At 37.4% G+C, this 24,739-nt stretch overlaps 1 protein-coding gene across 1 annotated transcript in view; it reads left to right on the top strand.

The window, feature by feature from the left end:
- Positions 1 to 20,231, top strand: part of TNFSF13B (TNF superfamily member 13b) — a 36,104-nt gene extending 15,873 nt beyond the window's left edge. The window contains exons 4-7 of the mRNA XM_029210573.1: positions 2,959 to 3,015; positions 16,561 to 16,673; positions 16,761 to 16,911; positions 20,036 to 20,231. Coding sequence (XP_029066406.1) covers positions 2,959 to 3,015; positions 16,561 to 16,673; positions 16,761 to 16,911; positions 20,036 to 20,148 — 434 coding nt within the window. The 3' untranslated portion in view covers positions 20,149 to 20,231. The remainder of the gene's footprint in view (positions 1 to 2,958; positions 3,016 to 16,560; positions 16,674 to 16,760; positions 16,912 to 20,035) is intronic.
- The last annotated feature ends 4,508 nt before the right edge of the window (positions 20,232 to 24,739 follow it).

The following is a 24,739-nucleotide window of genomic DNA, read 5'->3' as shown; positions in this document are numbered from 1 at the left end:
TTTTGTGAGCAATAATCTATAGTCTAAAATCAGGTCTATGTTGAATTGGAAAGAGAGTCCTAAAAGACTGAACTGGAGATAAGTTGATAATAGATATCAAATTTCCTTAAAAGGAGGAGTTGAAAGCTGAAGAGGTAAGTAGCACTGATAGGGTTGATGGGACCTGAACAGCATCTAATGAGGGCAGGATGGAAAGTCCTGTTCTTATTTCCAAGAACTTATCTCCTTGAAAAGCCCAGTGACTTTCTCTGGAATAAGGAAAACTAATGAATAGCACTAGCTTTAGTGAGTATAATTCAAACACTACCCTTTTTTTTTTTTTTTTTTTGCGGTACGCGGGCCTCTCACTGTTGTGGCCTCTCCCGTTGCGGAGCACAGGCTCCGGACGCACAGGCTCAGCGGCCATGGCTCACGGGCCTAGCCGCTCCGCGGCATGTGGGATCTTCCCAGACCGGGACACGAACGCGTGTCCCCTGCTTCGGCAGGCGGACTCTCAACCACTGCGCCACCAGGGAAGCCCCAAACACTACTCTTGAACTGTCATTTTAATATCTCATTTTCTTTTCTGAAGAGTATTTCATGAAATAAAAATTTCTCTCCATAGTGTATTTTCCTCTGAAAGATAGATTTCTGCTACTGTGTGATAGAATAGACCATAGTTTTTCAATGTGTAGGTTGTGGCCAAGTTTTAGTTGGGCTTTGGAGATTAAAATTCAGATACTTTCATATCAGTTTGGTAGTTTCCAGGCAGCACTCATTAGGTAAACCCCTTTCTGTCTAAATAGAAAAGGTAAGTCTCCTACAGGAGTTTGTGGAAACAGTCAAGGAGAGGGCTAATTGGAATAGTATTTCTAGGCGGTCCAGAGGTTAAGACTCCACGTTTCCACTGCAGGGGTGCAGGGGGCAAGTGTTGGATACCTGGCTGGGGAACTAAGATCCCAGGTGCCTCGTGTGGCCAAAAAAAAAACACCAAAAAACAAGAAATAGTATTTCTAGTATTTCCTTGGGCCCTTTATCAGCTTCACCTGGTCTTCTTGCTCTCCTAATGTCCTTCCCTTGTGTTCCCAGTTTATTTGGTTCGATGCTACTAAGAACAATACCACTAATAATAGCCAAGATTGACTTTGCAATTATTATGTCCCAAGTACAGTACTAAATGTTTCAGATGTATTATCTCACTTAATCTTTACAATATGCATGCACATGACAAAGGAAAGATGGAAAGTTTGGAAATTTAACTTTGACTTTCGTCAAGATCCTCTTCTTTTTCATTGTGGAGGAAAGATTAGAGCTTTTCATGCTCTGATTGGCCCTTGCATCCCTCACAAAACTTATCATGGTGCCTTGTATGTAGTAATTCCTCAAGAAGTGTTTGTTAGAAAAATAGGTTTAATATGGTGACTCTAGACCTTGTGCTTTTCAGACTTTGGCTGCTTTGGATGTTCTGTGGTTCCTTTCTTTCAAGCTGTCCTTATTCACAGCTATTCTGCCTGTTACGATGCTTTTCCATATTTTCTGTGGCAGAGGGTCTGCCATAGTAACTGCAGTAATGAGTCACATTTCCCTATGGCATAGACACCGCTGCCATTGTTTTCCAGGTCAATAAAAGAACCACAAAGTGGCCAAAATGTTGTGCTCCTATCCAGACCATCACATTAACATAAAAATGTGTTAGAAAAGTCTCGTGGTTATAAAGGAATTGCAGTTTCTATCATTATAGTTCCACATTTAAATACCAAGGGAAATTTCTTAGCAGGTTTTCATATGTGATCACTGCCTGTAACAGTATTCTTTTTAGGCCTATGCATTTGCACAGCTTCAGAATATTACATAATTATTACATCTGTTATTCCATGTTTTCCATTAGTGACTTGCAGCAGGAACTCTCCACTGTGTTAATAAGCTCCTAAAGTGTATACATTGCGAAGCATGTTTTTAAAGCATTACTTCAATGCAGAATAAAATACCTGCTATATAATAAACGACCTAAACTAATATTTTCTTAATTTAAAGTGGGCATACTTAGGTTCATGTTCCATATTTACCGTAGATCTTGACTGCTTTGTTTCCTTTTCCTACAGGCAGTGTACCTATTTTGCTGTTACCCGAAGGCATTGTCTTTATTTAATAGCGTAGTTACGTATTCTTTGGAATACTCTGTGTAATATTCTATATGTGATGTGTGATGTGAATTGATGCTTCCCAGAAGCTTTACTGGTGATGCAGTGTCAGGGAAATCTTCCATTTTTATCCTAAAAAGACGTTGTAGCTCTCTTTCTCTTTCTAGTCCAAAACATTTTACCAAAAGCCTGACTTTGGCTCCACAGTGAAACAGGCGTGATTAAACTCTGGCCCTGTCACTTTCTATCCCTGGGGACTGGACAGGTTGTTTACACTTTCCATGACGTAGTTTCCAGTATGTAAATCTTGGGATTTTTTTGAAGTTGCCTGGATTTATATTAGCTCAATGCATTTTAGCAATTAGTTTTATTTTCAGTAATGTTAATAGTGATAGTTTCAGTACTAGTGAGTTGTCACTTAATGTTAGATTTTTTAAACAAAAAATCATTTTAGAGTGATCTGATAATTTGGCTTGTGTATTTAAGAGAATTGAAAAACAAATGACAGTGGCTAAACTTGCTTTCTATACAGGCATAAACATTTTAGAATAAGTTAAGCTAAACTGTTCAGATGATATACTTACTGTATTTCAACAGCATATAGAGTTTTTCTAAAGCTTGAATTTCAAGTACATATTGTATTTCAAGTACGAGTTATATTAAGAACCTGTGGGCACATTTCCTAAAGTAATTTTAAGGAGAGCATACAGGCAATATAGAAAGTATAACTGATTTGGTGTCACTGGAAGAGTGGGTTTACAGCTCTGTATTCGTGGTCATCTTTAGTCCCTTACTATTTCTCTTCAAGTAACTAAAATGATATATTTTTGTTTTTCAGTCACTCAAGACTGCTTGCAGTTGATTGCAGACAGTGACACGCCTACCATACGAAAAGGTAATAAAATATTCCCAGGAATGTTTCCACTTAGAATTCAATTCAGTCCAATTACCTGTACATTTCAAGTCTAAAGATTGTATTCAAACTCCATCTCAAATCACCTATCTGCCTCAAAATTTCTTACAATCAGATTTAAAATAATAAATTTATTTACAATGATTGGGGAGTAAATATTTAGACTAATGTAATAACCTAACAAAGAGAATTACCTTAAGGATACTAATACGTACAAATTTTAAATAAGTAGCACATGATAAAGCAAAATCAGTACTAAATCCAATTCAGTATTTTATTATTTAGAAATGATTTTGGCTTCTGTGGTGCCTCAAGATCCTCTTCACAAATATTCATTCTCTGTTATATTAGGTTGTAGAATATTACAATAGGATGAAGATAAAGCTGAACATACATTTTATATTAATTTATCAATAAGTATATGTACAAATAAATATAACATTTTTGTGATAAATCTCCAGTGTGAAATTATTGCTTTATATTTTACATATACTCGTTAAAAACATACAATGTTCCAGTTACTGTGTGGGTATTGGGGCTCAGCAGTGAAACATATATATAGGTCCTCATTTTTATGGAATTTACCTTCTCATGAAGGGAAAACAGAAAAGCAAACAAATGAACGAGTAAAATGTAGAATGATAAAATTAAATGGTATGGAGAAAAATAAAGCAGGCGGGGGGCAAGGGAATATTTGGGTTGTGAACCACAAGGGGGAGTTCAGAAGTGTCAGGAAGTTAAGCTGGGGGCCAGGAGTGGAGACACAAGAAAGATAATGAATTTGGATTGGCCTTTGCAATGATTCCTGGGAACGCTACCTTTCATCTATATTTTTCTATGTGACTTCAATTATCCTAAATGTAACCCAAATAATAAACTATTTGAAATTCTCTTATTATTTATTGTTCTGCATTTTCCAAAGTCATATGTTTGCAACTTTTATTAGGTAGCAAATTGTTCCCTAAGAATTAAAATAGAGCCAGAAGAAGACCCTAAGGACCAATTAAAAAATATAACTTGGAAAAGGTTTGTTTTACACATTTGGCCAAAACCAAAAATGCTATAAATCATGCAAAAAAAAATGCAGCTGCTACTCCATTGTGAGCTTGAATTTCACAGAGTGTTGTGATCTTCCTGGCGTGGTGGCTGCTCTACATTGATCCTCCTTGGAAGATCTGGGTGCTTATCTGGGTGCTTTGCCATTTGGGCTGATGCGTTGTGATGCCAGTAAACCTTGAACGTGTAAATGTTAGTGTGTGTGGACATTGCAGCAGTACTGCTTTACTGCATCCTGTAAGTTTTGGTATGTTGTGTTTTCATTTTTATTTGTCTTAAGATATTTTTTGATTTACCTTTTGATTTCTTTTTTGACTCCCTGGCTGTTCAGGAGTATATTGTTTAATTTCCACATATTTGTGAGTTTTTCAAATTTTCTCCTGTTACTGATTTCTGGTTTCATACCATTTTAGTTGGAAAAGATGCTTGATATGATTTCAGTCTTCTTTAATTTGTTAAGACTTATTTTGTGTCCTAACATTTCATCTAAGAGAATTTTCCTTGTGCACTTAAGAATGTATATTTTGCTACACAGTAGGCTAGAATGTTCTCTATATATCTGTTAAGTTCGTTTAGTCTGTAGGGTTGTTCAAGTATGCTATATCCTTACTGATTTTCTTTTGGGTGATCTATCCATTGTTGAAAATGGGGTACTGAATTATCCTATTGTTGTTGTATTGCTGTCTATTTCTTCTTTCAGATCTGTTAATATTTGTTTTACATATTTAGGAGCTCCACTGTTGAGTGCATATATATTTATATTTGTTATATCCCCTTGATGAATTGATCCATTTATCATTACATAATGACCCTCTTTGTCTCATGTGACAGGTTTTGACTTAAAATCTATTTTGTCTGATTTAAGAAAGCCACTTCTTCTTTCTTGTTTACCATTTGAATGGAATATTGTTTTCTAACCCTTCACTTTCAGTCTATGTGTGTCCTTAAAGCTACAGTGAGTCTATTGTAGGCAACATATGATTGGATTTTGTTCTTTCCAATCCATTCAGCCACTCTGTGTGTTTTGACTGGGGAATTTAATCCATTTACATTTAAAGTAATTATTGATAATGAAGACTTATTATTTCCCTTTTGTTAATTGTTTTCTGGCTGTTTCACAGTTCATTTGTTCCTTTCTTCCTCTCTTAATGTCTTTCTCTGTGTTCTCTGATTATTTTTTGTAGCGGTATGCTTTGATTCTCTTTACATTTTTTGTATCTACTACAGGTTTTTATTTCTGCTGACCATGGGGTTTACATAAAACAACCTAGTGATAATAGTCTACTTTAAGCTAATAACAACTTAACTTTGATCTTATCCCAGAACTGCACTTTTACTTCTCCCTCCCCTACACTTTAGCTTGTTAATGTGACAACTTACATCTGCTTATCTTGTTTATGTATTAACACATTATTGTAGTCATAATTCTATTTTAAAAAATACTTTTGTCTTTTAACTTTTATATTTACTAGAGCTAAAAGTGATTTACAACTCATTATAGCCATTTCTCTCAGGTTGTTTACTGGAGATTTTTTTTCTTCCTTTGTGTTGTTTTCTCTCGATTCCTCATATTCCTTGTAGATTTGCTTTGTTGTCTGTGCATTTGAAGAAGCAGCTACTTCTCCCCATCTTCTTGGACTGATTTTGACTGGGATACACTTTCACTGTCAGCAGTGCTCAGTGTTAGTCACTCTAAGGCTGGGAGCAAAGCCCCTTTGCGTCCTTCCTTCCCTCCTGAGGTAAAGTATCAGTTCTCTGCTTTTCCACAATCATGACAAAAAAATTTCTGACTATAAGGGGATGCACTCCCCTTTTTTGTTTCTAACTGTCTCAAGGGACCAAGATCTTTGGTTGTTCAGTGCTCAGTATGAGGCAAGATAGAAACCAGTTCCTCAGAAGGCACCCTAGGAGGCCCTGAGGCCTTGTGCACAATCCAACCTCACCATCCCTCCATGCGAGAATCATGGGCTGAGGCAGTCTTCTTGGGGTGGAGCTAAGCCTGTCTGGAGGAGGGACTGATGTGAGTAAATTGAAATTGCTTTTCTTACCTGTATAAATATGACTGCTTCTCAGTTTGTGCTCCTCTAGGCTGCTTCTGCTTCTTAGTTGGATCCTGAATGTGTCTTCACGGTATTTTGATAACAATATTATTGTTAAATCAGCATTTCTGTGGAGGGATGAGAGGTAAGTCTCCCTGCTCTACCATCTAACTGGCATAATTCCTCATTCAGAACCTTAAATATGTCATCCCACTGCCTTTTGATTACATAGTTTCAAGTAAGGAAACAGCTGTTGATCTTATGGAGCATCCCTTGTACTTGAGGAATTGCTTTTCTCTTGCTACTTTCGAAATTCTGTGCTTGCCTTTGTCTTTCAGCTGCTAGGTATAATGCACCTTGGTATGGATCTCTTTAAGTTTATTCTCCTTGAAATTCATTCAGCTTTGTGGATATGTAGATTCATTCTTTCTACAAAGTTGGGAAGAGTTTGGCCATTATTTTTTCAAATATTCTTTCTGCCTTTTTCTCTTCTCCTTCTGGGACTCCTATAATGCATATATTAGTCTGAAGGAGAGTGTCCTATGGGTCCTTTATGCTCTTTTCACTTCCTTTTATTCCTTTTTGTTTCTTCTACTCAGACTAGATAATTTCAATTGTCCTATATTCAAGTTTGCCGATTCCATCTTCTGCCTGGTGAAGTCTGCTGTGTAACCTCTCCAGTAAAAATTTTATTTCAGCTATTTTAATTTTTAGCTCCACAAGTTCTTTTTAAAGAAAGAGTTTGGTTCCTTTTACAATAATTTTTATCTCTTAACTGGTAGTGTCTATTTGTTCATACACTTTTCTCCCAGTTTTCTTAAGTTCTCTGTCCATGGTATCCTTTAGCTCTTTAAACATATTTAAAATATGTAATATCTTTGTCTAGTAAGTCCAATATCTGAGCTTCCTCAGGAATGGTTTCTGCCGATTTATTTCCCTGTGAATGGTCCATAATTTTCTGTTTGTTTGTATGCTTTATATTTTTCTTTGTAAATTGGACAATTTGAATATTACAGTGTGGTAACTCTGGAAATCCCATCCCCAGGGTTTGCTGTTGTTGATTGTTGTGGGCTGCAGTTGTCCATTTGTTTATTGAATTTTCCAAAACATTTTTTCAAAAAATAAACTGTACTCCTTGTTCTGTGTGGTCACTGAAGTCTTTTTTCTGTTATCTCTGCAGTAATCCTGTTGGGGATTCTTTTATCTCCAATCCTAATCCTGATAGAGATTTACTTTAATGCCAGGAAAGAAAACCCAAACCACCACCAACAACAAAAACCAAACTCCCTTTTTTCTGAGCACATTATCTCTGGGCTGGGGCACTCCTTCCACGTTTAGCTAGGCTACCAGCAACTGTGCCTTAGACTTCCCATCCTGCTTGAGCAAAGAGCAAAGATCGACTAGAGATGTTAGCTTAGGGTTCTTTCAGCTGTTTTCTGAACATGCATCCTGCTCTGGTCATGCACAACCCACTGCAGATTCCTTGGTGTATGTGGTAACCCTTCAAAGCCCTTATTCCTTGAAGTATCTTCCTCCTTAGCCTCATCCTTCTCAGGCTTTTTGTCAGCCTGCTGCTTGCCCTGTCCACTGCTCCTTGTTACAGGTGGCTACAGGTAGTGTATTTCTGTAAAGCTTTTGACTGACACCAGCCTGAGGAGCTGCTCCCATCTAAATGGAAACTCCAGGCAGGTCAAAATCCAGAGTCACAATGTTTTGAGAACAAAGTGAGTATTGCACTTCCTGGCATCAGCAAGACACCAACTGGAACTCAGGCCACCATCTCCATGGCTGCCACTAAGTTGGAGAATGAGGGGTGGTACATGAGTAAGCAGAAATACCACAATACTTTCTTACTGAAATTTACACCTTTTGTTTCATTAAACACTCCCTTGGTTTCTATAAGTTTTTTACTAGATTTCATATATCCAAAAACATGGATTCTATAAGTTCTTGCAAGTTTAATTGCTGCCTTAGCAAAGGGACTTTTCTTTTTCTTTCTCTTTTTTTGATTTTTGAATTTTATTTTATTTTTTTATACAGCAGGTTCTTATTAGTTATCCATTTTATACATATTAGCGTATATATGTCAATCCCAATCTCCCAATTCATCACACCACTACCACCCCCGATGCCACTTCCCCCCTTGGTGTCCATACATTTGTTCTCTACGTCTGTGTCTCAATTTCTGCCCTTCAAACCAGTTCATCTGTACCATTTTTCTAGGTTCCACATATATGTGTTAATATACAATATTTGTTTTCCTCTTTCTGACTTACTTCACTCTGTATGACACTCTTTAGGTCCATCCACGTCTCTACAAATGACCCAGTTTCGTTCCTTTTTATGGCTGAGTAATATTCCATTGTATATATGTACCACATCTTCTTTATCCATTCGTCTGTTGATGGGCATTTAGGTTGCTTCCATGACCTGGCTATTGTAAATATTGCTGCAGTGAACATTGGGGTGCATGTGTCTTTTTGAATTATGGTTTTCTCTGGGTATATGCCCAGTAGTGGGATTGCTGGGTCACATGGTAATTCTAGTTTTAGTTTTTTAAGAAACCTCCATACTGTTCTCCATAGTGGCTGTATCAATTTACATTCCCACCAACAGTGCAAGAGGGTTCCCTTTTCTCCACACCCTCTCCAGCATTTGTTGTTTGTAGATTTTCTGATGATTCCCATTCTAACTGGTGTGAGGTGATACCTCATTGTAGTTTTGATTTGCATTTCTCTAATAATTAGTGATGTTGTGCAGCTTTTCATGTGCTTCTTGGCCATCTGTATGTCTTTTTTGGGAAAATGTCTATTTAGGTCTTCTGCCCATTTTCGGATTGAGTTGTTTGTTTTTTTGATATGGAGCTGCGTGAGCTGCCTGTAAATTTTGGAGATTAATCCTTTGTTGATTCATTTGCAAATATTTTCTCCCATTCTAAGGGTTGTCTTTTCGTCTTGTTTATGGTTTCCTTTGCTATGCCAAAGCTTTGAAGTTTCATTAGGTCCCATTTGTTTATTTTTGTTTTTATTTCCATTACTCTAGGAGGTGGATCCAAAAAGATCTTGCTGTGATTTATGTCAAAGAGTGTTCTTCCTATGTTTTCCTCTAAGAGTTTTATAGTGTCCGGTCTTACATTTAGGTCTCTAATCCATCTTGAGTTTATTTTTGTGTATGGTGTTAGGGAGTGTTGTAATTTCATTCTTTTACATGTAGCTGTCCAGTTTTCCCAGCACCACTTATTGAAGGGACTGTCTTTTCTCCATTGTATAGCCTTGCCTCCACAAAGGGACTTATTTTTGAGCTTTGTACTCTGTCATTTTTCATGATGTTACTCTGACATCTATAATTATATCTTTAGATAATATATATTGATTGTCTACTCTGGTCTGTAATAAAATTAAATATGATTTTTCTTTATTTTCTCTATCATTCCTGTCCTCCACCATCCATTTTTTGGATAGTGGTGTTACATTTCTTAATGCTTATCTACACACTGTTACAATGTTTATATTTCTATTACTTGATCTCTCAACTTTATATCCTTTGAGCCACAGCTGTTACAAATGAGGCAGTTGATGAATTTACTGTCAACATTTTTTTCTCCACTACTTCTCAGTATTTGCTAGTTATATAATCTCTACATTGTCATGGCATAAAACTGTTCTATTCTTTATCATCAAACCATCCTCTTTATGTGTTTTTACAGTAAATATATTCAATACCCATTGCAAGTCCTTTTGCTATGGTTTCCTCATTCATATCTTAGTTTCCTGAATTTTGTTTTCTACTAGTTTATTCAAAATCGCCACAGGAGAACAATGCTCTCTTAGCGTTTGCATTAATAAAGCTGTTTCCTTGTAGTTTTTATACTTTAAGGACAGATGCCTGGGTATGAAATCCTCAGTTTACCCTTTCTTTACCTGGGTAGCTTGTAGGAATTTCTCCACTGTCTTTTGCCTTTGGCATTATATGCACTTTGAAGAAAACTAAAGTAAGAGAAAATTCCTTCTCATAAGTGGCTTGACTATCTTGCCTAGTTACACAAAGAAGTATATATTTACCTTAAGATTTCAGTACTTATTTTATTATATATCTGAAGGTAGACTATTGTGGTGGGTAGAAAAATATTTCCTCAGACATGTCCACACTGTAATCCCTGAAACCTGTGAGTTTATTACCTCACCTGGGAAAAGGGACTTGGAAGATGTGATTAAGATAAGGAATTTGGGCATATTATCCTGGATTATCCGTGTGGTCCCAGTATAATCACAAAGGTCCTTGTATGAGAGAGTTAGCAGGGTCAGAGTCGGAGAAGGTGATGTGGCGATGAAAACAGAGTTCAGAATGATGTGATTGCTGTCTGGGAAGAGGAAGGGCCACAAGCCCAGGAAAGCAGGCAGACTGTAGAAGCTGGAAAAGGCAAGGGATGGACATTCCAGCGTCCAGAAAGAACACAACTTGCCAACACCTTGATTTTTGCCCAGTGAGACTTCTGATGTTTCAAACGGGAGATAATAAATGTGTGTTGTGTTAAGCCACTAAGTTGGTGGTAATTTGTTACAGCTGCAGTAAGAAACTAATAAAACTCTGAATCAACTTTCTCTGACACATAATGGGTCTTTTAATTCTGCAGTAGCTCTATGTGGTTGTTCTGCTTGACTTTTTGTTGTTTTTGTTTTGTCTCTCTGGGTTCCAATTATGTATATGCTGGTAATTCATTACCTATCTTTTATATTCTATAGTTTTACAATTTTTCTCAAATTCTTAACTCTTTTTAAAATTTCCATCTCATTTTGTTTTGTGTGAAACCTATTTTCCCTTCTGAAACTTTTACTTTTACTTTCATTTAAGTGAGCACTTTCCCCCCCTAATTTCCCAAATTCTTTTAGCTAACATTGACATTTCCTGTTTGTTTGTTTGTAGACTTCTGTGTGTGTGTGTGCGGGCCTCGTCACCTTTAGTGAGTTGATTTTGCTGTGACTCTATGTGAACTTTGCTGTTCCAGGCCATTGACTATTTCCTTTGCTTCTTCTCTTCACTTTTATATAAGCTCAGCTTCAGTGTGATCTCAGTTGCTTTGGGCATCCCTTGCAGTTATTTTGGAGAACACACATCTATGTTTCTTTCATGGGATTTACAGGAGGTAATAAAGGAGAGATGTGATTTCCACAATCATTGATAGTGGAAGTCTCTCGTTTATTCTGTTTTTCAACATAATTATTTCACAGCGGCAATGATGAGATTTAATCTCACAGTAGAATTTGACACTTGATGATTTCCCTCTTTTTGAAACACGTGCTTTTCTTGGTTTGTTTCTCCAACCATGTTCCTAGCTTTTTTGGCCACTGCTTTTTAAACTTCTTTGCAAATTATTCTTAAATTTCTTCAGTATTGATGTTTTTCAGACCTCTGACACAGTCCCATTGTCTTCGTTCTTATTTCTTTGGCATTCCTAAATCCTCATGTGTTGTCACTTAACATGCACGTGTGATGGCTTAAATGTAGATCTTTAGCCCAGATGACTTTTCCGAGATCCAAGCCTATATATACCTCTGTCTACTTAACATCTTTTCCTGAGTATCTTGGTGGCATATCAGCATGAACTCTTTAGAACTTTTCCCCAAGTCTGGTCTTTTTCCAGCGTCTCCTATTTCAGTAAGTGCTGACCATGTCTTCAGCTGTTCAGTCTGGAATTCTGGGTGTCATTCTTGACAGCTTCCTCGAAGTCAGCACGTTAATCTCAAAACTTTATCGGTGATTCCTCATATATATAATTTGAACGAATCTGTTTTTCTTCATTTTCATTTCACCGTCCTAGTATAAACCACCATCGTCTCTCACCTTGGCTGGTTTCCTGGCCTCCCGTTTTGCGCATTTCTTACCTGGTAACCACATAGAGATGTTTCTAAAACACAGATATAGTCATTTTCCCCCACTGCTCACAGCCCCTACAGGGCTTCTCACTGCCCTTCTGGTAGCTCAGCCTGCATGGCTCTGCCTGTCTGGCTTCTGTTCCTTTTGATTTTTCTAGTCCTGCCTCATCTACAGAATCAGGCATATGATTACGTGGATTTCACTGCTAAACTATATTTGTTCAATAAAAAAAAAATCCCTATTTCTTTTTAAAAAATCCCTATTTCTTAAATTGGTTTACTTAATCTATCTTCAAAAAATATTATTAGTATCTTCTCCCTTAAAACTATTTCCAGGAGTTTTAAGATAATAAAATAGAAAATCAGGAACAGTAAGCAAATGTGATAGCTGTGATTGACAGCTGCTCTCGGGAGCGTCTATATTCAATTACTGAGGGAAATAACACTGGAGGTATAAATATCTGGGAGGAAATTTCCTATTCATAAAATAGAATAGAAAACAAATATTAATGAAATAGATCTGAATTTCCTATAAAAATTTCTTGTCCTAAAATTTATCTACAAGTCTTTCATATATATCAGTACAGGAAAGATCTACTCTTTCAAAAGCAGGCATTTTCAGAAATACATGTAAATTATTTTTACATTTAAATACTGGCATTATTTTTATTTAATTTCACATATTAATGTACACAGTAATTTATTAAGTTTTCCGAAACATTTAAATACATCAAGTATTTAAAGCTGAGTGGAGCTGGGAAGTTCACACTTTATATACCAAGATATATCAGTATTTTTAGCTGTTGACTAGCAAAATTAAGCATTAATACTCCTAGAATTTACCTCCACTGACTGAAATAAAAACACACAATATAAGATCTATGAGTTGGAGTTCATTCAGTGTCTTATTGAGGACTATAGCCTGGGAGACAGCCTCTCAGATAGCTCTGAGAAAGGTTCCAAAAAGGCAAGGGAGGAACCTGGATACATCTAATTTTTTTTTTTTTTCTGGAAAAGAATGTTTAGTTGAACATCAAAAGATTACTGCTAATCACAAAGAATAGACTCTGAATTTAATGACTTTAGTGCTTTTCTATGTATGAGGAGAAGCTGTAAGAATCTGTGGTCATTGAAATTTTTCCTTTCCAAATTCCTAGATACTATAAGGGGTGATTCACACTAGCTTAGATAAGCGTCCTACAGAAGAGTCATTTAGTACATATTTTCTTATTAGCATCTATCTGCGGCCTAACTAGCAGGCAAAGAAACCTAAGTGAATTTTAAGATGTAGAAACATATTATAACATTTATGCTTAAGTTTACAATTCCTTTAGCTTGTAATTAATTGTTCAGTCTGTTTTCTTAAATTAAAAATTCATGGAGCAGTGCATATTGATTGAATGCATACTGTGTGCTAGGCTCCATTCTTGGCGTCTGAGTTTCCAGCTGTGACTACAGCATAGTCATTGCCTTGGCCTAATGGAGTGTAATCCGTGTGTGTGTGTGTGCGTGCGCATGTGCATGTGTGAGGCTGGGGTTGGGAGGAGAAACATAGACAGTATATAAAGACAAGTAAATGTATACTCTCTCTCTCTTTAATAAGAATATTTCCAGCGAGGTATGATGAAATGCCGAAAGCAAAAGAGTAAATAAGAATATAAACCTAATAACTACTTGTTTTTCTTTCTATTATGACAATACAGCAGTGGAATTTGGTAAGACCTGGCTAATTTTATAGATATAAGTATTGTGTAAAGAAATAGAGGATCAATTTCAGGTATGGCAAAAAAATTTTTTTACTCAATATCTCTAGTCAGAATATAAACAGGCAGTTTTAGAAATACGTGTTTTACTTCAAGAGTTCATATTACCTCTATAGTGGAGGGTGTTTCATTTCCAAGAGTTTCAGAAACCAGGTAATACAATGCTTTTAAAAAACAATCGAATGCTAGTGACTAATTGCCTAGCACCCCACCATTTTGAATTATTTTATGTTTAAAGTTGAATTAGTTAACTCAGTAAATTTTTGCTGCATCTGCTGTGGGCCAGGTATCATTTTAGGCCCTGGGGAAACAGGGAACCAAACAGAAACAATCCCCAAGCTCAGAGAAATTAGAGTCTATGATGTGTATAGTTTTGAAGGGGAAGGAAAGCCCTTTGTGGTCAGAGTACCAAATAAGTATCACTTCCATGAAAACAATCACGTTCAGGTCATCAGCTTACATTTTACAATAATAACAACCATGATATTAATGTTCCCTCATGTTTTCAGAACTCTACCTTAAAGAATGCTTTGGGCACGTGATCTTTATTTAAACAGAACTTAAAACTACGTCATTATAATCTTTTCACCGAAATAATATTTTATAAAAACAGGTGATGATGAGATTACCTCTGTTATTTGTAAATGAGGAGATCTTTATTCATGGACTGTCATTACCCAGTGTGTGGCACTGGAGAGTTTTCATTTAAGGAAATGGTTTCTCAGAGACCGTCTTTGTGGACAGCAGATTGGGGGAATCAGACCTGCCTCATGTGTCGGGGGGAGCATTCACTCCTCCTGAGAGATGGAGCCATTCAGGGGAGCACAGGAGAGGAGTGGAGATCTGTGGGGTCCCCTCCTGCTGCTTCCTCTCTCCTCTCTTCACCCACCCCTCCCTCTCAGCTCCCTCCCTCTGTCTGTGGCATGTGATCCTGGAGGGCTGCCTTAAGGAATTGTTTCATTGTAACTTGAATTCACAGTATAGTGGCTTTGTTTGACCACTCAGGTTCTTAATTCCTCAGAAATATTCAGAAAATATGTGGTTCTTCTTTTGTATTCTTCCCTTGAGAATCCTATTTGGGGAAAGTTCAAGTAGGATGGTTTTGCCTTGGGGGCACCATTGAAGCGGGCATGCCCACTTAGAAATTGTGTTTATGAACATGAAAGCATCGTCAACTATTGCACCCTAGGGCGCCGCCTTAGGAAAATCCGCAGGGGAACATTTCCTTTATTCTCAATCTAGGACAAGTTGTTCTTTTCTTGAGCTTCTGTCATACCGTCTTGTAGACTTCTGAATTTTATTATTGATTTTGTTTCTCTTTCTGTTATGACCAAGGTGAAGCTTGGGGACACATGTGGTCCAGCATTGCCAATTATATGGGAACATTTTTTATATGATTTTAGATGACCCCAGTTTCATTTTACTAGTTTTTTCTTGTACTGCCATTTCCCTAATCTTCTTTTCCCTTACTTTATGCCATTTTATTTATACCCCAGATTTCCTAGCCCCTAGCCTCAGGGTCCACTGTTTACTCCACTATATGCATAACATGATGGTGGGAGCTCCAGTGACCTTAGCTTGTGAATTCACCGGAAAGCAGTGTTTACTCTTTCAGTGGGCATTCCGGCTCAGCCATCTGCACCCCTTTTGCCCATGCATTTCTTTGGCCTCTGTCTTCTCTCCGCCCCTTTATCCAACTCTTGAGAACCGTGGCTCTCCTGCCACTCCCCAAGTGATGTTTGAGGGATAGTGGAGGAGAATTGGTGTATTGAACAGAAACCACTTCAACTTGAACATTACGGATGGTTATCACAACGTTCCTGGACCATTTCCTAGGAGAGGTTGCATCTCAGTAATTTCTCTCCCTCTCCTTAAGCTCTGTCTTATTGCCATGTTGGGGAGAGGGTGGCTTCCTCTCCATATTCTTTGCTAAACTCTCCACATACAAACTCCCTCCTCTCTGGGAACTGGAGGGGAGCAAAATTTGCTGCCCCAAAATGTGTCTCTTTGACATGAGGATTAATTTAGGCTGATTATTATTAGCGATTATTTTTAAGAAGACTTGGGAAGTTTTTCTTGTTACCTCTCCCCTTAAGTGCCTAAAAGAATTTGGATAGAGGACTTGTTCCTAGAACAGAGCCATCCTGAGAGACGTCTGCAAAGAATATGGGCCGAGGGTAGCGAGGGAGAGACTCTGGTAGGGCTTAGCGACCAGAGTCCACTCTGTGTCCCACTGTCTCTGGTGGCCCAGCAGACATTTGTTTTGCCCACTTTGGGGGGTTACTCAGTCTTCCTGGGACTCTCCCATGTATGCATATTATTAAACTTTTGTGTGATTTTCTCCTGTTGATCTGTCTCATGTCAGTTTAATTCTTAGACCAGCCAGAAGAACCAAGAAGGGTAGAGGAAAATCTCTTCCTCCCCGACAGAATCAAAGGAAAACCAAAAATTTCTCTTGGTGTGTTATTCAGAGACAGTTTGTCCATGTTTTTGGCCTCAAACTGTCCCATCCAGACCAGCCTATATTTTGAAAATATTCTGAAATACAGAAGAAATCAAAACCCCAGACATTACATATGAAGTGTTTGCTTTCAAGTTCCTGTATCTGACAGTTGCCTGGGTGAGTATGTAAATATGGCTGAGAAACCAGTGGAGGATTGTGATTTCTCTTCTTTTCCCCTTTTTTTAAAAGATGAAATTCTTCTCTAGGTTTCAGACTTAGTTTAGCAGCTAAGTGGAGGTGAAGAAATGCTTTTCTCAGTTTTTTTTTCTTCTAAATGATTCTCTTCATTGTAGGAGCTTACACATTTGTTCCGTGGCTTCTCAGCTTTAAAAGAGGAAGAGCGCTAGAAGAAAAAGAGAATAAAATATTGGTCAAAGAAACGGGTTACTTCTTTATATACGGTCAGGTAGGTTCCACCCTAATACCGCTGTCACTGTCCAGTGCCTCCCATTTTGTGCTGACTTCTGACAAAGTTCTTTGGTTTGTTTCTCAGGTTTTATACACCGATAACACCTTTGCCATGGGACACCTAATACAGAGGAAAAAAGTCCATGTCTTTGGGGACGAATTGAGTCTGGTGACTTTGTTCCGATGTATTCAAAATATGCCTGAAACACTACCCAATAATTCCTGTTACTCAGCTGGTAAATAATAGTTCTATATACATAGACAGAAAGACATTCCTCAATATACTGTGTGGTACTTACTATCTTGAATGATAAGCCAGTCTGTGTTGATAGAGGCAAAATCATTATTAATAGGTTTATTATTTTTATATACATTTAGAAAGGGCAGTAACTTCACAGCAATCCACACTAGAACGATCGTAAGCGGTGTTTTCTTCAACCTGTAATAACAATGCTGGAATAATACGAGAATGATAAGCACGTGCCAGGCACTTTACCTGTGCCCCTTCCTTTAATGGTCCCTGTCGAAGGGAGGTGGGGTCTGAGGCACAAAGAGGAAGCACACATTGTCTTAGGCTGCACAGAACTTAGTTTAAACCAGCCAGTCTGACCCCAGTGGGACTCACAGAATCTCTTCTTCACCTCCTGCGGAAGAAGTGCCTTTGGCTGGTTTGAGGGTCAGGTCCAGTGGCCCAGTGGCTTTGCTGGTGTCAGTGGACACCAGGTGGATGCGTTTGGGATGTGAAAGTGTAGGAGTGAGGCTGCATTTCAACTCAGAAAAGGGAAAGGGCAGGCTGGCTTCATTGCAGGTCTGTTTGGGCTGTAACTGCCATCGTAGCCTTCATCTTGTCTTGGGGTAATTTCAAATTAATCGAGGCCAGTATTTGAAAAAAAAAAAATTGCCTTCGACACGTTTATTTCTCTCTGGTGATTTTGACAAATCCATTCAGGACCCCGAGGAATGTCTTCCCTTCCAGACAGCGTGAATGGCAGTGTGGAACACGGGGTGCAGCTGGGCTGTGCGATTTGAAGCGCTATATTCCAAAGGCGTTTACTGACAAAGGCAAGGTGAAACAAGTGAGAAGGCAAAATAGTTCCCAATAATGGAGACAATTGTCATCCTGGATCCACAGCCATAAATAGCTTTGACAGGGTGATGAGGAAGTTAATGAAATTGGAATTCCCTAATTTTCACAGAGAAATGTTTCCCTGCAGCCAGTGGTAACCAGTATTTTGGTGTTGCAAAGTGTTGCAAAATATTTATAAATGGTGAGGTCACTTCAGTCTGTTATACGTATTTACATTAATTAGTACTTAGAGCTTTACAACACACTCTTTTTCAAATTTTCTAATCATTAGCCCCTCATGGTTACTTTCTCAGCCAGATTTCCTAGGTGCCTTACTTTTTAAGAGTAATTAATTTGACCTTAAAGATATTTCTCAGTGCTAGTAGCTTAGTATTATTTACGAAAAGTGTTTTCTAGGAAATTTCAGGTTTTCAGTCTTTATCTGTTCTAGAACGAATTTGTTTAAAACCATTAAAAGCTACACATTGGTGTATACGTGTATAAAGTGCTTCCATAATAATCTGGAAAAAATTAAAATGGTCCATTTGAGGAGCCCAACGAAGCTGAATCTTATTATTTCATTAACAAATTGAATGTGTTTATTGTAGAAAAAGTTAGAGCTGATTGCTATAATCTGGAAGACTTGAACTAGCCAATAACCCAGTGTTGCAATTTTAAATAGAACCTACTTTGAAACGTAGTTGGTTCACACAGACCTTATTTGGAGAGTTACTGCTAATTAATGATCTGTGATCTATAGCCTTTGTCAAATTATTAGATTATCTTCAATCTCTATGATAATGACTAATCCATTCAACAAATAACTTCAATCTTTTTTTTTTTCCTCCTACTTAATGTAGTCATCAAATGCCTTGCCAATCCTAAAAGTGTACACTTTACCCTTAACAATACCTAGAACTATGTTCTTTTGTTTGTTGTCTGTCTTGGTCTATTAACAAAAAAACAAGGTCCTTGTAGACAGACTCTTTGGTTATTCTGATCACCGCCCTATGAGGGCCTACGAAGGTGTCTGGTATATCTGAGGTGCTCCGTAAATAAATACCCACTGGCTAGTGCTGCAGGACACCCAGGTGCTTTGGCTTGACAGTGGAATAGAGGTTAAAGTAGATGTGTTCCTGTAAATACATTTTCATGGCATGTTAATGAAACAATGCAACTACATTTAAAATTGTGAGTTGAATGTATTGACAATTTAGATGCTATTTCCTTTTTTATTTCGTTGGTTTTATTCTCTGCCCCTCCTCCTCTTTCTTTTTCTTTATCTTTTTCTTTTAAAATGATGTCAAGAATGACCTGATAGTATACTGAGTGTAGTTCCTGAGTTGTGTTTTGTATTCCTGAATCACAGGCTGCATTATTGTAAATTAGGCGCATGAATGAAGATTAGTTGATCAGTTTTGAGAAGGTAATTACCTTGTTGCTTTTGATTATAAAAACAAGTATGGAAACACAAATTATAGAGGGCTATAAAAGTAATCCAAATGACTTCTCATCCCGTAGTTTGTACTCTAGAGAAAGACTATGTTAGCAGATGTGCTTTGTGAATAAGTAGTGTTTTGTTTTTCACTTTTAAATAATTTATGCATTTTATATGCAAATTTGAAAGTATATTTAGGGCTATGCAGTATATATACGTGGGTGTGCTCATTTTTTTGTATTTTTATTTAACATTATTTTTTAAAGATTCCCATGTCAATAAAATGAAGCAAAACCAATTTTTTTTTTTTTTTTTTGCGGAACGCGGGCCTCTCACTGTTGCGGCCTCTCCCGTTGCAGAGCACAGGCTCCGGACGCGCAGGCTCAGCGGCCATGGCTCACGGGCCCAGCCGCTCCGCGGCATGTGGGATCTTCCCGGACCAGGGCACGAACCCGTGTCCCCTGCATCGGCAGGCGGACTCTCAACCACTGAGCCACCAGGGAAGCCCAAAAACTACTTTTAACTATATAACATTCCATCAAGGGACGTGCTATGAATTCCTAAACTTTTTTCTTATAGTTAGATGTCTGAGTCCTGTTTAGATTCTCCATTTTACGAACAGTAGGTGATACATCCATTTATGTCTGTTATAACTCCTTCTGCTTATTTCTTTTACTTTTTTTGGGGGGGGCGGTGTTTAGGCAAATCATAACTGGTTTAGAAGTCCACTGGTGTAATTTGAAGGGTGAATGCCTACTATTTTTTTCCAAAACAAAGTAGTTGTCTTTAATGTTCTCCCCTCCCCCTCCTTTCCGTGTACAACTGCTTAAAGTTCTTGCAAATCATTCTTTTCCAGGCATAGCAAAGCTGGAGGAAGGAGATGAACTCCAACTGGCAATACCACGCGAAGATGCTAAAATATCCCGGGATGGAGACGGCACGTTTTTCGGTGCACTGAAACTTCTGTGACCTACTTACACACCTTGGTGTGGCTGTTTTCCTCCCTTTCTTTGTACCTCTAAAGAGAAAACACTTAACTGGAAATACCAAAAGGAAAAAAAAAAGGTAGTTACCATAGCCTGGTTTGCTGAAACTAGACCAAAACAGGAAATTTAACAGACAACCACAGCCAAAGGGTGTCATGTGAATTACAAGAACTAGAGCCCGTTTAAGGAAAAATAGAACTAGAAAGACTTTTCACTATAATGCCATGTTGAACACCTTAGTCATAGTTTCTTACCTTGCAAGAAGCACAGGATTCAAAGGGGCAGTAATCATTTCTTCAAAAATGGTATCCCACTGTTTGCTATGGAACCGTGCCCATGGCTGTAGGACATTAAGACATTTGGGGGAAATCTGAGGATTTATCCTCTATTTTTATGTTAAATACCCTTTCTCCATTTTCAGTTAATATTGAGGAAACTAAAAAAAAGAAAAAAAAAGTATAGAAATCTTGCATTCCATACATGAAAAAGTAACTAAAAGTTTAAATTTAAATATCATTAAACAATCGGACTCAAAATAGGATATAGGTACTATTTAAGTCTTTTAGGTTTATTTCAAGTTTGCAGTTTTTAGCTCTAATATCATATATTACCTGCTGGAACACTCCTGGACATCTTTCACAGGAGGGAAATAATTCTCTCATGTGTTTACACTTAGGTGTATTTTTTATAGCTAATTTCAGTTACTTCAGAAACTTTTAATGTAGGGTAATTCCAATTCATGCATATAAGCATTAATTGAAAGAAATAACTATAAGTGTTTTAACCTAAAAATAAAATCTGCCATAGAAGTTAATAAGTACATTTGTAATAATGTAATATCATTTCCCTTTATTTCCTATCCTTCTATTTTAAACTGCTGGTATTGTAGTTCACATATCCCAGCCTTTAAAAAATACTCATGTTATTAGCTTTACAGAAGTTGAGGTTTAATTAAAGTTCTTGGCATCCTGAGTATGTTATATCCCATGTGCTTGTTCCAAAGATTATCACATGCCAGAAGACATTGTCCTAATTTTCATTTTATAAAGACTCATTTTTGAGAATGCTGTAATACTTATCTTTTATAACGTCATGTGTTTTGCTTATATTTTTAAATGTCATCAGTTTAAACAGTTTACTTCATTGTTTAAACAGATGGAAAAATAGACCCTGGTCTACATAGTTTTCCCCAGTTTACATTAAAATATTTTTAAAGGTATTTTTTTCAAAAAAAAATTATTTGTATTTTGTGCCTAAAATTAAACTTTGTTTAAAACTGATTTCTATAGTTTTGGCTTTTTGGTTAAAATAAAATACACTTTGCAGTTTATTCTGTTCTTCAATATTGTAATAAAAAAAGAAGTGATAGGTGAGGTAGAAGTTTCGATAATAGAAGGAAGTCAGAGATTTTCTTAGTGTTGCTGCTAAGTGGATTGCCAAATAAAAAAATGTTAGTGCCTTTTGCCTCATTTTTGGATTGTTTGTCTAACACTAGTCATCTTTTGGTTTCTCTCCATAACACTGAATGTTGTCTTAAGAATTAGGTGCATGCAGGGAACTATAGTCAATATCCTGTGATAAACCATAATGGAAAAGAATATGGAAAAGAATGTATATATGTGTATAACTGAGTCACTTTGCCGTACAGAAATGAACACAATATTGTAAATCAACTATACTTCAATTTAAAAAAAGACTAAGTAAAATGATAAAAAAAATTAGGTGCATAAATTGTTAACCATGATAAAGTAGTATGTGTTAGGGTATGATATAAAGTATTTGAAGTCATAAATATTTTACATGTTTCAAAAAGGATTTGGTCACCTCAATACTATATATGTAAAGTTATGGATTAAATATTTCTTAGAGCCTAGGTTAAAAAAAGATAAAACTACATTGTAATAGGCTTGTGCCCTAATCTCTTGTAAATCTACAGCTTGCAACATTTTTCTTTCTAAATGGCTTAGCATATTTTGTCAGCAGATGTAGAATTCAGCCACATAAAATGGTCTTAAATCTTATTTTGCTTTCTGTTCAAACCAGCCTTAAAATGTGAATCTTATCTTCCTAGTCAGTGAAATTGTGAGGAAAATCAGACTTCGGTTGAGTCAAAGTTTATGCAGTTATCAGGAAGTTGAATTAAGTCAGAAAGAGAAAGACAAATACCATATGATATTACTTGTATGTGTAATCTAAAATATGACACAAATGAACCTATCTATGAAACAGAAGCAGAATCAGGGACATAGAAAATAGACTGGTGGTTGCCAAGGAGGAGGGGTGTGGGAGAGGGATGGATTGGGAGTTTGGGAATAGCAGATGCAAACTGGTATATATATAAAATGGATAAACAACAAGGTCCTACTGTAGAGCACAGGGAACTATATTCAGTAACCTGGGATAAACCATAGTGGAAAAGACTATGAAAAAGAATGTAGATATATGTATAACTGAGTCACTTTACTGTACAGCAGTAATTAACATGGTGTTGTAATTCAACTATACTTCAATAAAAAATAAATTAAAAAAGAGATTAGGTAAATATAGAGGTGTGGGGGGATGTGACTGCAACAGTGAGTGAGATTGCCCAAGTTCAGCCTTTGCTATCTTTCCTCCCAATTTATTTTAGCAGAAAATGGATGTTATCCTGGGATTTCCTATGAAAGAAAATTTCTAAGGTTTAAGTGTATGGGCCCAGGCCAGATACTCTTCTGTCTTAAATCCGAAGTCAAGATTCGTGATGCTACCTAATCACCCAGTGAGGGCCCTCAATGCATTAGCAGAACATCCTGAGGAAGTAATGTGCTGGCCTCACTGGCGCCTGGAGAAACGCCTCCACTGTCTGATCACCGTGCAGAGAAGCTCCTCCCATGCACTCTGTTATGGGTACAATGACCTACTGATAGAAGGGCTTAATAAATCCTATTGTCATTCGAAGTCCAAACCAGAAAATATTACTCTGAAGATGTCCCTGCCCTAGGAGGCCCGTGCAGCCCCCTGACGTGTTTGGTTTGGCTCCCATGTTGCTTCGCAATTTTTGAGTTGGTTTCTTTTTTCTTTTTCTTTTTTTGTATTGGAGTATAATTGCTTTACAATGGTGTGTTAGTTTCTGCTTTACAACAAAGTGAATCAGCTATACATATACATATATCCCCATATCTCTTCCCTCTTGCGACTCACTTCCACCCTCCCTATCCCACGCCTCTAGGTGGACACAAAGCACCGAGCTGATCTCCCAGTGCTATGCAGCTGCTTCCCACTAGCTATCTACCTTACGTTTGGTAGTGTATATATGTCCATGCCTATCTCTCGCTTTGTCACAGCTTACCCTTCCCCCTCCCCATATCCTCAAGTCCATTCTCTAGTAGGTCTGTGTCTTTCTTCCTATCTAACCCCTAGGTTCTTAATGACATTTTTTTCCCTTAAATTCCATATATATGTGTTAGCATACAGTATTTGTCTTTCTCTTTCTGACTGACTTCACTCTGTATGACAGACTCTAGGTCTATCCACCTCATTACAAATAGCTCAACTTCGTTTCTTTTTATGGCTGAGTAATATTCCATTGTATATATGTGCCACATCTTCCTTATCCACTCATCTCTTGATGGACACTTAGGTTGCTTCCATGTCCTGGCTGTTGTAAATAGAGCTGCAATGAACATTTTGGTACATGACTCTTTTTGAATTATGGTTTTCTCAGGGTATATGCCCAGTAGTGGGATTGCTGGGTCGTATGGTAGTTCTATTTGTAGTTTTTTAAGGAACCTCCATACTGTTCTGCACAGTGGCTGTATCAATTTACATTCCCACCAACAGTGCAAGAGGGTTCCCTTTTCTCCACACCCTCTCCAGCATTTACTGTTTGTAGATTTTTTGATGATGGCCATTCTGACTGGTGTGAGATGATATCTCATTGTAGTTTTGATTTGCATTTCTCTAATGATTAATGACGTTGAGCATTCTTTCATGGGTTTGTTGGCAGTCTGTATATCTTCTTTGGAGAAATGTCTATTTAGGTCTTCTGCCCATTTTTGGATTGGGTTGTTTGTTTTTTTGTTATTGAGCTGCATGAGCTGCTTATAAATTTTGGAGATTAATCCTTTGTCAGTTGCTTCATTTGCAAATATTTTCTCCCAGTCTGAGGGTTGTCTTTGGTCTTGTTTATGGTTTCCTTTGCTGTGCAAAAGCTTTGAAGTTTCATTAGGTCCCATTTGTTTATTTTTATTTCCATTTCTTGAGGAGGTGGGTCAAAAAGGATCTTGCTATGATTTATGTCAGAGTGTTCTGCCTATGTTTTCCTCTAAGAGTTTGATAGTTTCTGGCCTTACATTTAGGTCTTTAATCCATTTTGAGCTTATTTTTGTGTATGGTCTTAGGGAGTGATCTAATCTCATACTTTTACATGTACCTGTCCAGTTTTCCCAGCACCACTTATTGAAGAGGCTGTCCTTTCTCCACTGTACATTCCTGCCTCCTTTATCAAAGATAAGGTGACCATATGTGCGTGGGTTTATCTCTGGGCTTTCTATCCTCTTCCATTGATCTATCTTTCTATTTTTGTGCCAGTACTA

This window comes from Monodon monoceros, unplaced genomic scaffold (assembly GCF_005190385.1).
Source record: "Monodon monoceros isolate NGI ecotype Baffin Bay Population unplaced genomic scaffold, NGI_Narwhal_1 Super_Scaffold_8, whole genome shotgun sequence".
Taxonomy (NCBI): domain Eukaryota; kingdom Metazoa; phylum Chordata; class Mammalia; order Artiodactyla; family Monodontidae; genus Monodon; species Monodon monoceros.
The sequence above is the reverse complement of the archived record's forward strand: the minus strand, read 5'-3'. Positions and strand labels throughout refer to the sequence as shown.